The sequence below is a fragment of the Chelonoidis abingdonii genome, chromosome 5 (genome assembly GCF_003597395.2).
Source record: "Chelonoidis abingdonii isolate Lonesome George chromosome 5, CheloAbing_2.0, whole genome shotgun sequence".
NCBI classification, from domain to species: domain Eukaryota; kingdom Metazoa; phylum Chordata; order Testudines; family Testudinidae; genus Chelonoidis; species Chelonoidis abingdonii.
The window spans coordinates 101459794-101475284 of record NC_133773.1 but is presented as its reverse complement, the minus strand read 5'-3'; the positions used below and the strand labels follow the sequence as shown (position 1 = coordinate 101475284).

General features: G+C 43.1%; 1 protein-coding gene across 1 annotated transcript in view; it reads right to left on the bottom strand.

Moving 5' to 3' along the window:
* Positions 1–160: 160 nt before the first annotated feature.
* Positions 161–15491, bottom strand: part of TMEM156 (transmembrane protein 156) — a 39213-nt gene continuing 23882 nt past the window's right edge. The window contains exons 6-7 of the mRNA XM_075066788.1: positions 15301–15392; positions 161–1473 (exon numbers count right to left, since the gene is read on the bottom strand). Coding sequence (XP_074922889.1) covers positions 1377–1473; positions 15301–15392 — 189 coding nt within the window. The 3' untranslated portion in view covers positions 161–1376. The remainder of the gene's footprint in view (positions 1474–15300; positions 15393–15491) is intronic.

Genomic DNA, 15491 nt, shown 5'->3' with positions numbered 1-15491 from the left:
CTCCGATAGAAAGCAGTGGAAGTGCCATCCCATGAAGCATTTAAATCTTCACTAGAAAAGCACTAGCAATCTGTCATTGATTTAAGATAACCTAACCGTCACTCTTCAATCTGTAAGTTTCAATAATGAAAACCACACCAATAGAGGCAAAAGTTTATTTTATATACTATATTTCAGAGGCCATTTCTGGAAGGTTTAAAGTTATTATTACAACTAAACATGTCAGCCCCAAAGACTCAAAAAAATCAAAGTTTTTTCCTGGATTTTTTGTAATATGACAACACAAGCAGTAGAAATAAATATCTCAAGTTTATCCAACTAGATATAAAAATTTCAAATAGGCTCAGCCATTCAAAAACGAAGGTTCACAATTGTTCCTATTAAATCTGAACTGCTCAGTACTGTGTAATGACTAGAGAAGCAATTTCAGAAAGCTTCTGGAGGGAAAAGCCATATAAATGTAAGAGATGGAGGGTATGAAGTATTAACATGATGCTAAATTGCTGCATGTCATATTTGCAATGGGCAGTTTACAATCTGTTCATCCTGATGGATTTAGCACAAGGGAGTTAGAAGCCTTGGCTCTGCAATTTCAGTCTCTTGCTGGTAATTTATGGCTAAATTGTACCCACAAATAATGTGTAAGCACAGAATGAGTTTGGGACCCTGATCAGCCCAAACAGCTCCACTACACTCAGAGGAGCAGTAATAAATGGAAAGTAAGGAAAAGTTGCAGGAGATAATGAGTCTGAATACTAATGACCTAAACTGGTGCAAAAATAGGATTGCAATCTATCAAGTAGTACCCAAATTCATTTGGTGCTGCTAATGAGTTGGTTTAAAAAAATTGGTTTTATAGTTTGGAGCCAAATCTGCACTATTTATCCACATTTTTCCCTTAACTCATTAAGATCCTGCAGTCTTTGTGCATGCAAAACTCTCATTGACTTCACTGCAAAAGTTCCATAGTGTTCACATTGAGCTTCAAGATTTAGCCCATGATGTGTGACCTTTTTTGTTGCTTTAGCAGCAGCCAGACACCTTTAAGGATCATTGTGACCTATGACATTCACGTTACATAAACTAACATCCATGGTCCATCAAAATATACATATTTTTCCATTTAAAACGGTCTCATTTTTTCACAGAGAATACAAATTGAGTTTCTTCTCAGCTGGAAAGAAAAATTATAGCAAGGATAACCTCTCAACTTTGTGAGTAAGTATAAATCCTGAATGAACCCAAAATAGATATGAAATCTACAGTCTTCCACTGAGATTGATTCTACAGCACCATATCAGTTTATCCATTGTTCGTATTTTAATAGAGTGGTTTTGATTAATACAAAATCCTGTTATCTGAGGTTCCTGGCATTTTTAGGAATAAGAGCTGGCTAAGGTAGCCAGGAAGGATGTATTGGAAATGAAGATGGCTTCTTTCATGGTGTATCGATTATGTTTCGTACTGGAATGCCTGAAACTGAAGAAGAAACTATTATCAGATAAAAGGAATGTGGGAGAAAAAGGAGAGCCACTTCTCATTTATTTTATGTTTAGTAGATCCCCTTATAACGTATTTAATAAATGTAGTTTTCTTGTAACTTTCACTGTACTGAATTTTCGTTTTTATCACAAAAGAAAAAAAATTCTAATGAGAAACAGACAAAATGAAGGAAATGCTTCATACAGGAGCAAAATCAATAGCCAGGGAATTCTGAAGCCCTGATAGCCCAGGATACCCCATGTAAAGGGGATACAGTGGTCACTACCTACCAATAGGCCCGTCCCTAACTGCTCTTTCCTGGCTATTGAGATTCTGCACATGAAAATTTCCCTCATCCAAATAATGAAAAAGGGTATCTGTGTGTCTGCTCAGTTGTGGTTTTTTATGACAAGTGAACCCCAGAATCCTTTACACTGACTGCCAAGATAGCTTCTGGATGCATCACTGCAGCTGGTGCTGTGATGCTGGGGGTATTTTTGAGAATTAATAGATGCCTACTGGAGGTGAGTGAGCACAACCAGGGACACCCTTTTGAAAGAGGAAATGACAGAAAAATGGGACCAAATCAACTAGTGAGAGGAAAGGAGCAGCAAACAAGTGAGAGATTGAAGCAGGAATCAAATCCCATCCTTATCTAGGGGTACGTCTACACTACGGGATAATTCCGATTTAACATAAACTGGTTTTATAAAACAGATAGTATAAAGTCGATTGCACGCAGCCATGCTAGGCACATTAATTTGGCGGTGTGCGTCCATGTACCGAGGCTAGCGTCGATTTCCGGAGCGTTGCACTGTGGGTAGCTATCCTGTAACTATCCCATAGTTCCCGCAGTCTCCCCTGCCCCTTGGAATTCTGGGTTGAGAGCCCAGTGCCTGATGGGCAAAAATCATTGTTGGCGGGTGGTTCTGGGTACAGCCTCACCCCTCCCTAAGTGAAAGCAGCAGACAACCATTTCGCGCCTTTTTCCTGGGTGAACTGTGCAGACGCCATAGCACAGCAAGCATGGACCCCGCTCAGATCAACACCGCGATCGTGAACGTTGTAAACACCTCGCGCATTCTCGTGCAGTCTATGGTGAACCATGAACTGCAAAGGCAGGCGAGGAGGCGGCGGCTACGGCAGCGCGGCAGACGAGAGTGATGAGGACATGGACACTGAATTCTCCCTAACCGTGGGCCCCTGCGCTTTGGAGCTCCTGCTGGTAATGGGGCAGGTTCTACCCATTGAACGCCAATTTTGGGCCCGGGAAACAAGCACAGACTGGTGGGACCGCATAGTTTTGCAGGTGTGGGACGATTCGCAGTGGCTGCGAAACTTTCGCATGCGTAAGAGCACTTTCATGGAACTTTGTGACTTGCTTTCCCCTGCCCTGAAATGCCATAATACCAAGATGAGAGCAGCCCTCACAGTGGAGAAGCGAGTGGCAATAGCCCTCTGGAAGCTTGCAACGCCAGACAGCTACCGGTCAGTCGGGAATCAATTTGGAGTGGGAAAATCTACTGTGGGGGCTGCTGTGATGCAAGTAGCCAAAGCAATCACTAAGCTGCTGCTACAAAAGGTTGTGACTCTAGGAAACGTGCAGGCCATAGTGGATGGCTTTGCTGCAATGGGATTCCCTAACTGTGGGGGGGCGATAGATGGAACCCATATCCCTATCTTGGCACCGGCGCACCAGGCCACCCAGTATAAACCGCAAGGGGTACTTTTCAATGGTGCTGCAAGCACTGGTGGATCACAAGGGACGTTTCACCAACATCCACGTGGGATGGCCAGGAAGGGTTCATGACGCTCGCGTCTTCAGAAGCACTGCTCTGTTTAAAATGCTGCAGCAAGGAATTTACTTCCCAGACCAGAAAATAACAGTTGGGGATGTTGAAATGCCTGTAGTTATCCTGGGGGACCCAGCCTACCCCTTGATGCCATGGCTCATGAAGCCATACACAGGCAGCCTGGACAGTGGTCAGGAGCTGTTCAACTACAGGCTGAGCAAGTGCAGAATGGTGGTAGAATGTGCATTTGGCCGTTTAAAGGCACGCTGGCGCACATTACTGACTCGCTCAGACCTCAGCCAAACCAATGTCCCCTTTGTTATTGCTGCTTGCTGTGTGCTCCACAATCTCTGTGAGAGTAAGGGGGAGACCTTTATGGCGGGGTGGGAGGCTGAGGCAAATCACCTGGCCGCTGATTACGCGCAGCCAGACACCAGGGCGATTAGAAGAGAACACCGGGAAGCGGTGCGCATCAGAGAAGCTTTGAAAACGAGTTTTCATCACGGGCCAGGGTACGGTGTGACTGCTGTGTTTGTTTCCCCTTGATGAACCCCACCCCCCTTGATTGACTCATTCCCTGTAAGCAACCCACCCTCCCCCTTCGATTACAGCTTGCTTAAGGAAATAAAGTCACTATCGTTAAAAATCATGTATTCTTTATTAAAAAGGTCATTATAAAAAGAGGGAGAGAACTGACAAGGTAGCCCGGGTGCGGTTTGGGAGGAGGATAGGAGGGAAGGAAAAGGCCAAAATCATTTCAATGTAATGACAGCCTTTTGGTTGGGCTGTCCACGGGGGTGGAGTGGGCGGGTGCAAAAAGCCTTCCCCCACGCGTTCTTACACGTCTGGGTGAGGAAGATATGGAACATGGTGAGTACTGAGGGTGGTGACACAGGGGCTGCAGCGGCACTCTGTGACCTCGCTGCTCTTCCTGAAGCTCCACCAGACGTCGGAGGATGTCAGTTTGATCACGCAGCAGCCCCAGCGTTTCATCCCGCCACCGCTGATCTTCCTGCCTACACCTCTCATCTCGAGCGTCCCTCCTGTCCTCACGTTCACTGGCATCTTTCCTGTATTTGATACCACGTCTTCCACTGATTCAGATGAGCTCTTTCATTGCGAGTTACTTCCATGATTTCCGAGAACATTTCATCGCGTCCTCTTCTTCCTCCGCCTTATCTGAGCTAGCCTTCGGGATGGAGTAGGGAGCTTGAAAAATGTGCAGCTGCATGAGGGAGGGAAAAAAAGAGAGAGAAGTTTAAAAAGATACATTTTACAGAACAATGGTTATACTCTTTCACAGTGAACAACACTATTCACCTTACACAGCACATGTGATTTCACTACAAGGTCGCATTTTGCATCTTAATTTGAGTGCCTGGGCTCTGGTGTTACAGATCTCACAGATGCAGGTCCGGGCATCAGAATTCAGCTTGCATGCGGCCATGGTAAGCCATTGTCTTTCGGCTTCTGCAGCCTTCACTTCCATTCGCAGAAGCCACCCCACCCCTCCAATTCTCTAGGATGATCGCTTTACCCCTCCCCTCCCCCCACCGCATGGCTGGTATCATGGAAGATCACTGCTAATCACCCCCCTTCCCCCCCCACGCGTGGCTGGTAGCTGGGAAGATTCCTGCTAGCCAAACACGAGAAAAGCTCAGCGCTATCCTTCCTCTCCCTCCCCCTGCTTGGCTACATGCAAGGAAGGATTTCTTGTAAGCAACAGTCAAACACCCCTGTAGGAAAAAGGCCATCTCTGTCCCCTTAATTAAATTCCTGAATTTCAACCAGGTTACCATGAACGATATCACTCTGCTGAGGATAACAGAGCGAGATAAAGAACGGATGTTTCTTGAATGCCAGCAATCACCGGGACCATACGCAGCTATGCTTTGTCATGCAATGATACCCGATTACTTGCTACATGCATGGCGTGGTAAAGTGTCCTACCATGGTGGACGGAACAAGGCTGCCTTGCCCAGAAACCTTCTGCAAAGGCTTTTGGAGTACCTCCAGGAGCGCTTCATGGAGATGTCCCTGGAGGATTTCCGCTCCATCCCCAGACATGTTAACAAACTTTTCCAGTAACTTTACTGCCCGCGAATGCATCCCAAGCCCTCAGGGCAAATCAATCATTAAAAAAAGCTTGCTTTTAAAACCATGTTTTATATTTACAAAGGTACACTCACCAGAGGTCGCTTCCATGGCTTCACTGTCTGGGCTAGTGGTTGGGAGGGCTGGGAGGGTAATTCCGTCTGGGTCAGAAAAAGATCCTGGCTGTTGGGGCTGACGGAGTGCTGTGTGCTCTCTGCAAGCTCGTCCTCCTCTTCCTCCTCCTCACCTTCCCCGTCCGCATAATCCTCAGGCCATGGCTGAGATTACAACCCCACCACGGAATCCAAGGACAGGGGTGGGGTAGTGGTGGCGCAGCCCCCTAAAATTGCATGCAGCTCAGCGTAGAAGCGGCATGTTTTCGCCCTGCCCCAGACCTTCCGTTTGCTTCTTTGGTTTTCTGGTAGGCTTGTCTGAGCTCCTACTTTCACTCTGCACTGCACTGAGTCCGTGGTGTGGCCTTTGTCCATCATGGCCTTGGAAATTTTTTCAAATGTTTTTTCATTTCGTCTTTTGGAATGGAGTTCTGTTAGCACAGAGTCCTCTCCTCATATAGCGATCAAATCCAGTACCTCCCGTTTGGTCCATGCTGGAGCTCTTTTTCTATTCTCAGGAGAATGCATTGCTACCTGTGCTGATGAGCTCTGCGTGGTCACCTGTGCTGATTAGAGCTCCACCCTGGCCAAACAGGAAATGAAATTCAAAAGTTCGCAGGGCTTTTCCTGTCTACCTGGCCAGTGCATCCAAGTTCAGATAGCTGTCCAAAGGGGTCAGTGGTGCGCTGTGGGATATGGCCTGGAGGCCAATGCCATCGATTTGCGGCCACACTAACCCTAATCCGATATGATAATACCGATTTTAGCGCTACTCCTCTAGTTATTTAAAGAGCCCTTTATATTGATTTAAAGGGCCTCATAGTGTGGACGGGTGCGGCGTTAAATTGGTTTAACGCTGCTAAAATCGGTATAAACACGTAGTGTAGACCAGGCCTAGGGATGCCAGCATACCACGGGACAGGCTTGTCAATAATTAAATGAGGGTAGCCATTTCCTAATTTGCAAATGAAAGAAAGTCTAATATTCAATGAAGCTGGGCTGCAGAAAATTATCCATACCTGATAGCTAGTCCTTATCTCTAATGGGGCAAAGGAGAACTCCATATCTGAGCAATACCAAACTCTGACAATGTCCAGAGCTAAATCAAGTCCATCTTTAGCCCTGAGATGTATCTCATATTCCTACCTTGAGTGACAAAGCAAAAGATGGCCCACCTCCTATTCTGGCAGTTAACCTGTTTGGGATCCCAGCTAGAGTATCTTTCTCTCTGACCTTATTTTTCATTCACATTACCCCTTAGGAGCTTATGGTAAAAAGTGTTTCTGAGGATGGGGATTTGTATTGGCTGAACCAGCTGCTGAGGTGAGCTAAAAAATACAAATATAAGCAGGACAGAATGTATCAAAAATTGGTGCCAGCTAATGGAAGGCAGCAATTTTTAACTGTTTGTGTAGTGCCCATTGCAGCCAAATCCGGCACTCCTGCAACCAAAGCAATGTAAAGACTAAATCCTTCTTTTAACAGCTTCTGAATTTCTGATGGATCCTGAGATGTGGAGGAAAGTACATTGTGCTGTGTGTGTTTTAAGCAGAAGCTGCTAGTTGTGCCAAATATTCTGAAACGTACTCAGCAATTTGTGATGCCAGAAGCCATATTACACTAACAGACATAATGGATTTTAAAACTTAATTTACATATTAAATTACATATAATGAGGCAAAAAGGGCAGAAAATAACTTTTCCACTCTGATATTTAGAAAATAAATGTGTAACTGATTTGCCTGTAATGCATTCACTACAATATTTGGGGCCATATGCTGACCTGAATCTGTGTCCAGAAAGTTGTATACAGCAATCAAGAGCAACACATTGCAAAAATGGCTAATTGGCATATTAAATGCTACAAAGACTAAAAGTCACTGCATTCAGTCTCACCAACCCACCACATTTAACTATAGTATTATACAAATATAGCAAAGCAGCACAAAATCTGTATCCTGGAGTATAACTGGCATTATATATTTTAAGGAAAATCAAAGGGTCCCCATCAACTTAAAAATCATATTTTTGTCTGAATACTTTGCCTATTTTTTACAAATAAACATTTAAGATTCCTAAAACAGACAAACATTATTTTTGTCTCCTCCCCTATCACCAGCATATTTAGTTTTTACATTGGTGATTTGTCAGCTTCACAATTAATTAGTCAGTTTTTCCTACTGTTTGAGTGAGTCTTTACTCAGAGGTAAGGAAGATGTGATTTTAAAACCACAACCACAAAAAACTGACAGGGAAACTGAGGCAGGAGTCTTCTTGAAATTATTCTAATTCACTTTATTGTTAGTTGCCTATTCTATTAATGTTATTATACTGAGCCTATAATCATGATATCTGAATGCTTTCCAGTAATGCAGGAAGGGCCTGATCCAAAGTCCACTGACGACAATTGAAAGACTTCTGTTGATTTCAGCAGGCTTTAGATCAGGCCCAACACAGCTAGATTGCTAGGGTCCCTTTAAAAAAAGATGATGATCACAGTTTAATAGAATGAGGCTTGGGATTTTCTGTAGCTCCTTTCAGTTAATTGTCCAGAAATGACCTATGCCCTATCGCACTTGCAAGGCTCTGCTCCCTCAAGCTACCATTATATTTTACATACGGGAAAGAATCAGGTTCTCGTTTCTGATTATCTTTGCTATAGGAAGTTTAATCTTTCTTATAACCACATCCTCCTTTTGTTTGTCACCCTTAATTGTGCAGTAACTATCTTAGATCTCCGTCCTGCAAACTGAACAGTATCAGATCCTTAGATTGTAACCCCTTGGAAGAGTGACCTGTCTTATTTGACAGTGAAGCACCATGGCACAATAGAAATAATAAATTACAATGAAGCTTTGTCCATATCCAAGGGACCTCAAAGCACTGTGCAATGTAAAGTACTGATGGTGCCAGAATTATGTAGGAAAAAAGAATAAACTTTAATGTATGTCCCACAGTAGCCCTCATAGAGACTTGGACATTAGTCTACTTTATTAAAAGAACAAATATGGGACAGGACACTGGGGTTATCCCCTCCTGCCCTTGGAGCTTTTGTTGCCAAAGAGACAGAAGCAGTAAATAAAACATGTTCAGTAATATTGATTTATATGGCGTGAATTTAATCTAGCAACAACTAGGAAAATGAGTGTGCACATATTTTTATAAAAGGCATCCCTGTATCCAGCTGACTTTAGGATATTGCTCTTTTCAGAGGTGAAAGTGTAGGATTTCATTCATGAATTGTCAGTTTCCTGCAGGGGTCAGCAATGTGTCCATACACAGACACAAGCGTCCATGGTAAAAATGTTGAGGTTTGTGGTAATTTTTCAAAAAATTGAATGACTGAATGACATAACCCCCACCCCATTCACACACCCCCACACACGCGTAATTTTGTCACATGTCCATTGCGCAGCAGGGTGGTGCTGACCCTTGGTTTCATGTCTGGTTCTAATTTCCCAAATGATATTTTCTTTTTAAATTTTTTTTTTCTGATATGCCTTTTTCATGATCTTTCTGAGAACATGCTGCTGCTTCCCCTTACATGGGCCAGGGACAGAGGCCCAACACACTCTGAGATGGAGGTGCTGTAACAGTTCCACCATATGCTATATCTATCTGTGTTCTTATACTGCATAGGTCACCACAGAGATTAGGGAGACTGGCAACCTGCAGTCAGTTTGTGGTGATTCCACATAGTCCAGGCTCTGTGGGTTAAGAGAGGACATTTTAGAGGTAGGAAAGGGATAGAGTTCAGGAGAAGTCATTCCCTGGGCATATGCTTCCCCCAGGACTCAAGGTGTCTGCTCAGTTGAAATCTTCTGTGTTACTATATGGGAAATCAGGCTCCATACAACTTCCAGGTTGAGCCATGAAAAACAAAGCCATCTCCTCAAATCTCTTAGACTTTACAGGAGACTGTCCAGTGAATGGGTTTTTCACAGAACAGGATGGTCTGACTCATAGTCAGTTGCCCTCTTTTATCTATTATTTCAGCAATTCTTTGTCTCTTATTCTCTTTTGAATGGCCAGAAAAGGAAACATACCTTGATCACATGCCCCTTCCTATACATTAGTCCTCTCATGGTCCTAAGTACTGTATTATTTGTCAAGAATTGAAGCTGACAGTCTGACTTTGGTAAATTGATTTTGTGTTATCCTTCGGGTACAGGACTCTCAAAATGGGGGTCACGACCCCTCAGGGCGTCACAAGGTTATTAGATGAGGGGTTTGTCATAAGCATAAGTCCCAATTCTGAACCTTAGCGTCCAAAATGTGGGTGTCTGCATGAACCCTCCAAGCTTCATTACCAGCTTGGATCTGATAGCGCTGCCACCAGCCAGAAATTCCAGTGTCTGACTCACTCTGGTCTCCCCAAAACCTTCCCTGGGGACCCCAAGACTCAGATGCCCTGAGTCTCACAACAAAGGGAAATAACCCACTTCCCTTCCCCCTCTTTACCTCCTCCCAGATCTTCCCGCCCTGGGTACTCTAGGAGATTACCCTGCTTCAATTCCTTGAAACACAAACACAGCAGAGGACCATTCACGTTCCCCCTCCTTCTTTTTCCCCCTTCCAGTCTTCCTGACAGAGACCATAATCCTGGCACAGAATTCCTATCCCTTGACCTCAATTAGAAAAGAAAATCTGACAAGTTTTAAAAGAAGCTTTATATAAAAGAAAGTAAAAGACATAAAAATGGTCTCTGTATTAAGGTGACAATATACAGGGTCATTGGCTTAAAAGAAACAAAAGGATAAACAGTCTTATTCAAAAGAAATACAATTAAAACATTCCAGCAAACTGCACACATGTAAATACAAAAACAATATAAAAACCTATATTGTCTTATACCTGTACTTACAATTGGGAAACAGAAGATTTTAAAGCCTGGAGATAGAGAGCTTACTCTCAGAGCCGAGAGAGCAACAGAGACAGAGACAAAGGACACACAGCCAAAACTTCCCCCCCTTTGAGATTTGAAAAATCTTGTTTCCTGATTGGTCCTCTTGTCAGGTGTTTGGTTCCCTTTGTTAACCCTTTACAGGTAAAAGAAGCATTAATCTTTAGCTATCTGTTTATGACAGGGTTGTGAGCTGTCAGCCTCCACCCCAAAGCCCATTTCACCTCCAGCATTTATAATAGTGTTAAATATAAAATATGTGTTTTTAACTTTAAGGGGAGGTGGGTTTCACTCAGGCTTGCTGTGTGAAAGGGGTCACCAATACAAAAGTTTGAGAACCACTATTCTGGTGTGTTCTGGAATTTGAGGTTCCCAAGATTCCTGCACTCTTCTCAGCTTCCTGCTTTTCTTTTCATTGTAATGGGGGGGGGGGGATTATTTGCTGCTGACCAAAATAGAAGTGGCAAACCAAAATACAAGTCATCTCATAGTCACTAACAACAATACTACTTGGTACTTGCGGGCTTTAAAGTTCTGTATAGTCTCTCTTTGTTTCAGTTTCCCCACCTTTTAAATTAGGGAAAAACAATACTGTCACGGGTTCAGTCCACCTGTGCCTCATTAACAGTCTTTATGGGTTCTGATAGAGGGCAGCTGATCTCTAGAAAGAGCCAGAAGGGACTAGGAAGCAGCAGCAGGACTGCTAGCTATGGACCTCTCTCAGCCCAGTGAGGTAAGAGAAAGTGCCACATAGAGGTGGCTGAAGGGTTACTGCAGGAAGCAACTGGAGGTCCAGAACCACAGGCCTGAAGTAAGGAGGGATGCACAACCTCTGAACCCAAGGGCAGAACCTTCAGGCCAGGGAGATTTTTATTTTGATGTAGGGTGGAAGACTTTATATCAAGTTTATTAAGGCTAATATAGTAAAACCCTACCAAGGGAAATCTTGTCTTACACCCTTAGGTGGTGTGGTAGTCTTAAGGGGGCCTGAGAGAGAATGGAAAACTGAGGAAGATCTGCACTGTCATATGCAGAAGGGGGTGCTACAAGGCAGGCATGCCCTTTTACAATTCTGAAGAGAATTGTCTCAACATGTGGGATGCTTGGCCTGTATTTTTCCTAGCTGGGTGCTGGTAGGGAGTTTAATGGATGGTAGCAATATTACATGAAAGGTAGGGGTGACCTCCACCCCCAACAGTCAGATAATATGGTGAGGAGTGTCCTGAAATACCACACAAAGACTGGATGAACTTAGGACACAGACAAACAAAAAAGCTGCAGTGCTGGAAGCTGATGAACCTTTATTAAACCATTTGTTACCAGTTGAGTTAACTTCACTCAGATATCCTGGTTGTATTCAGCATGCCAGGAGAGAGAAACACGGCATAATGGGCCTGATACGAAGCCTGCTGAAGACAATGGAAAGACTCCCATAGTTTTCAATGGGCTTTCGATCAAACCCTTCTGCTAAGTGTTTTGGACAGTAATAAAAGCCAGCTTCAGGTGAGCCTTAGGGGTGTTTCTTAACTAAATAAAAATTTAGTTCAAACCTCACCTACAGACTCAGATGTACAAGTACTGTGATCTAGGAAAAAATTAAAAGAGCATAATTTGCCAAATGTGTGTTTCCCACCTTAGCAAGTGACAGTCAGATATTGTTTGGGATAAAATCAGAGACATACTCCACTCTGAATTTATTTAACAAAGAAAAAATAAAGCAGGGAGCTTACCAACGGCAGTAACAAATGAGAAGCCAGGAACAGTGCATATATACAAAAAAAGAAGGGGCATAGACTTAGCAGTTAATCTACAGCATCTACCCAGTAGGTCTCTCCTCCCTAGAAAGGAAAAAAAATCATTTCAGCAGGCATTGCCACTGTGTGTGTGATAAGTTTGTGTCATTGGCTGCTGAGCTGTCCCTAACTATTAGCAAGACAAATACTTCACATCAGGGCATTAGCAGGATCTGAGTTCAGCAACAAGACTGGGGGTTCATGACAAGAACCAGACACTCATTTGTCTCTCTTTCCTCCAGCTTACTGTTGGTACCACAGATAGGTACATCTTCACGGGGTGGCTGCTGTTGTTATGGGGGATGTTGAATAGGCACACTTCCCCTCTCAACACTATTTGGCACTTGCTGTGAATAAATTTTACCCTGAGTTACACCATATACATGTACTGAGGCCTGTGCTACCTGGAAATAAGACCAGGATAGCTGCCTTTCATAGAGAGAGGAGTGTGGCAGTGAAAACTGGACTGGCAGGAAGCCCCACTGCACAAATTTTCAATTTGCTCCCCGAGAGAGTAAATCACAACACTGTAAAACACCCTACATTCAGAAACAAGGCCCAAAATGCAAACTGCCTAGCCTGGACTGCCACATTTTGCAAGTGCAAAAAGACAAGCCATTTTCTTCTTTATCCTCACATAGGGGAATGAAAGAAGTTAGAGCATACGAATAGCAGCTCATCATTCTTTCCTTGCACATTTTATTCTATGAATGAAGGGAGCATGATGTGAGTCTAATTAGCAATGATACTGAAGTCATATTTAAAACTGACATTAGAGAAGATCTAAAGTGTGGTCTCTGGATCAGTGATATGAATCTGAGTAACAGATACTACTGCAACCTTAGAAAATCCAGAGGGACAGTTCTTAGCCACAACTGAACACTAGACCTAGGTATATGCCTGCACTGCAGAGAAGAGAGAAGTGTCTATCTGAAATGGACAGATGTGTTGGTGGGGATCTGAAAATGAGATGACTACCACTGAGGACATGTATGGTTGGGAGGCGTTCCCACAGGAAGGGAAATGCTGTACAGAGGAGAAGTGGATGGGGTTCTGAGGAGGGGAGAATTTTCACAGAAGAGGAGGCAAATCCACTTTGGTCTATGCTGGTATCACAGGACTGGGCAACAGACTAGGCCTCGGAAGACCTGAGGTCTATTCTCATTTCTGCTACTAACTTTCTGTGTATTTTTGGGCAAGTTACTTCACCTTTCTCTACTTCAGTCTCCCCATCTTTACAATGGTGAGAGTGATACTTTTTCACCTTCATAAATCCCATGATAAATGAAAAGCATTATATAAGTGGTCAATATTCTTAAGTATTATATTATCCTGCCTATCACCCAGCTAGTCTCACTCAGAATCAAAGCTCTATGAGTTTGCTATGTCATTAGCTCATCTGTCTCCTACCATAGCTTTTAAAAAATTTACTTCTGCAACTAATTCAGTGTTTTCAGTTCACAAACTGATTTCTCTATGGGTCCTCCTTGTTAGAGGGTTTTCCCTTCACCCCCTCCCCTGGTTCTTATCATGCAGATAGAAAGCAGAAGAGCAGAAGTCCAAAGTGCAGACAATGCGCTGTTTATTGGGATTAGTTCCAAGCAAACATATCCATAGCTCTACACGTCAGAAAAGTCTATTTCCCAGTGTCCCTCTTCCCAGCTCTATCACCGCAAAGCCTTGCCTGTGTCCCCATTCCCACCTCCTCAGCAGGCCCAAATATACCTGCAGTGCACGCCCCTAGTCACACCGCTAACAACTTATCGTCATGTTTCATTTCGGGGATTGCTGGGTTGGGGTCTTCATTCCCACTCCTTTTAAACCCCATGCGAGGGGTGAGAAGTGAGGTTGTATTCCCGTCAGGGGCAGGCATTTCTCTGGTCTTTCAGTGCTTTACCTCCCCCTAATCCTCTTTTGGATCTCCTGACTGGTTGCTTGACCTTGCCTTGAGATAAGGAGTTGAGGCAGTTTTCACGTGTGCGCTCATATTCCCACAATGCCCAGTGCTTATCTGTTTCCATTATATTAACAAACCCATCTGGTTTAAGCAAAAGCAACATTTACAGTGTGTCTTTGTTCTTAGTAAGAATCCCTTTGTTCACACATATTAGTAAAAATGTATATATATCCAAAACCAAAGAGGCAAGCAGAAGTCAGCAAAACTACATTGACACCGATAGTTCAGGTGTGTTAGGAGTATTAAAGTCAAACTGTATTTTAGCAAATAATTTTTGTAGGAAAATTTATGATTAAACCAAAAGTATATCCTTTCTGTAAGACTGCAGACTTAATGAATATAAATAATGAAGGATCTTCTTAAGCTTTTAACCTAAGTAATTTTTCACATGCAATGACAATTCTATGAAAGTATCTGTAGGCCCCTTTCATCTATGCAGCTTTGTATTAGTATTTTAATTTTACTTATTCAAATATGATCTATTTCATTTTCAGACATTAAAACACCTCTCAGTAAGTATATCTTTTCAGACTTGTTTCTGTCTCCATTACTACTGAGATCAGAACTGGCACCCTATACCCAGATGCTACTGAACTTTGAAGAAGTTTGAAAGTGAATCTGAACTCCACAGTTGGGCCCACCTCTGACTGAAACCCACATCTTCAGTCATTTCTGCTGACTGCTGTAATAATGATGGTGGTGGACTTCTTTGCTATTTGAATTTGGTCAGCAAATTATTTATTATTTCAAACACATGGTTCTTTTCAGGACTCATTAGCAAATTGTTTCCCCTGCTGCTTTCTCTGGTTCCCATAGCCTCACTCCTTGTCAGAAACAACTGTCACCTTGATTCTGAAATCCAGGACACACTACTCCACACCATAAAAATAGTGCAAACGTTTCTGCTAAAGTCTTCAAGGGCACACAAGGTTTAACAGACTAAAAGATTAGTTTATTGATCAGTCTTGGTGCTAAAAGAAAAATTGATTTTGTTTTCCTGCCATCTAGCTCTTGTGAAACATATTTTCAGGTTCACCACCTCCTGCATCTTGGCCAGAAGTACAATGTAATTTATTTAGAGTACATATTGCATGTGGTCAATCTGTTGATTTTAACAATAGATGGGAAAACAGAATCATCTGAGAGGTTTAAGATATTTGTTTACTTCCTACGCCTGCTGAGAATGCTCATGTTCAGGAATTGCAGGCAATATCTCTGCTGTTTGTGTGATAGCTGTGGGTCTTCGTTGGTTGGGTTCTGTTAAAAGAGAAAATAGTTTTAGTCCACATTAATAAATAGCAAAAACATCTGAGGAATGTTACACTTCAGGCACCTAACTCCCATTTGATTTCTATG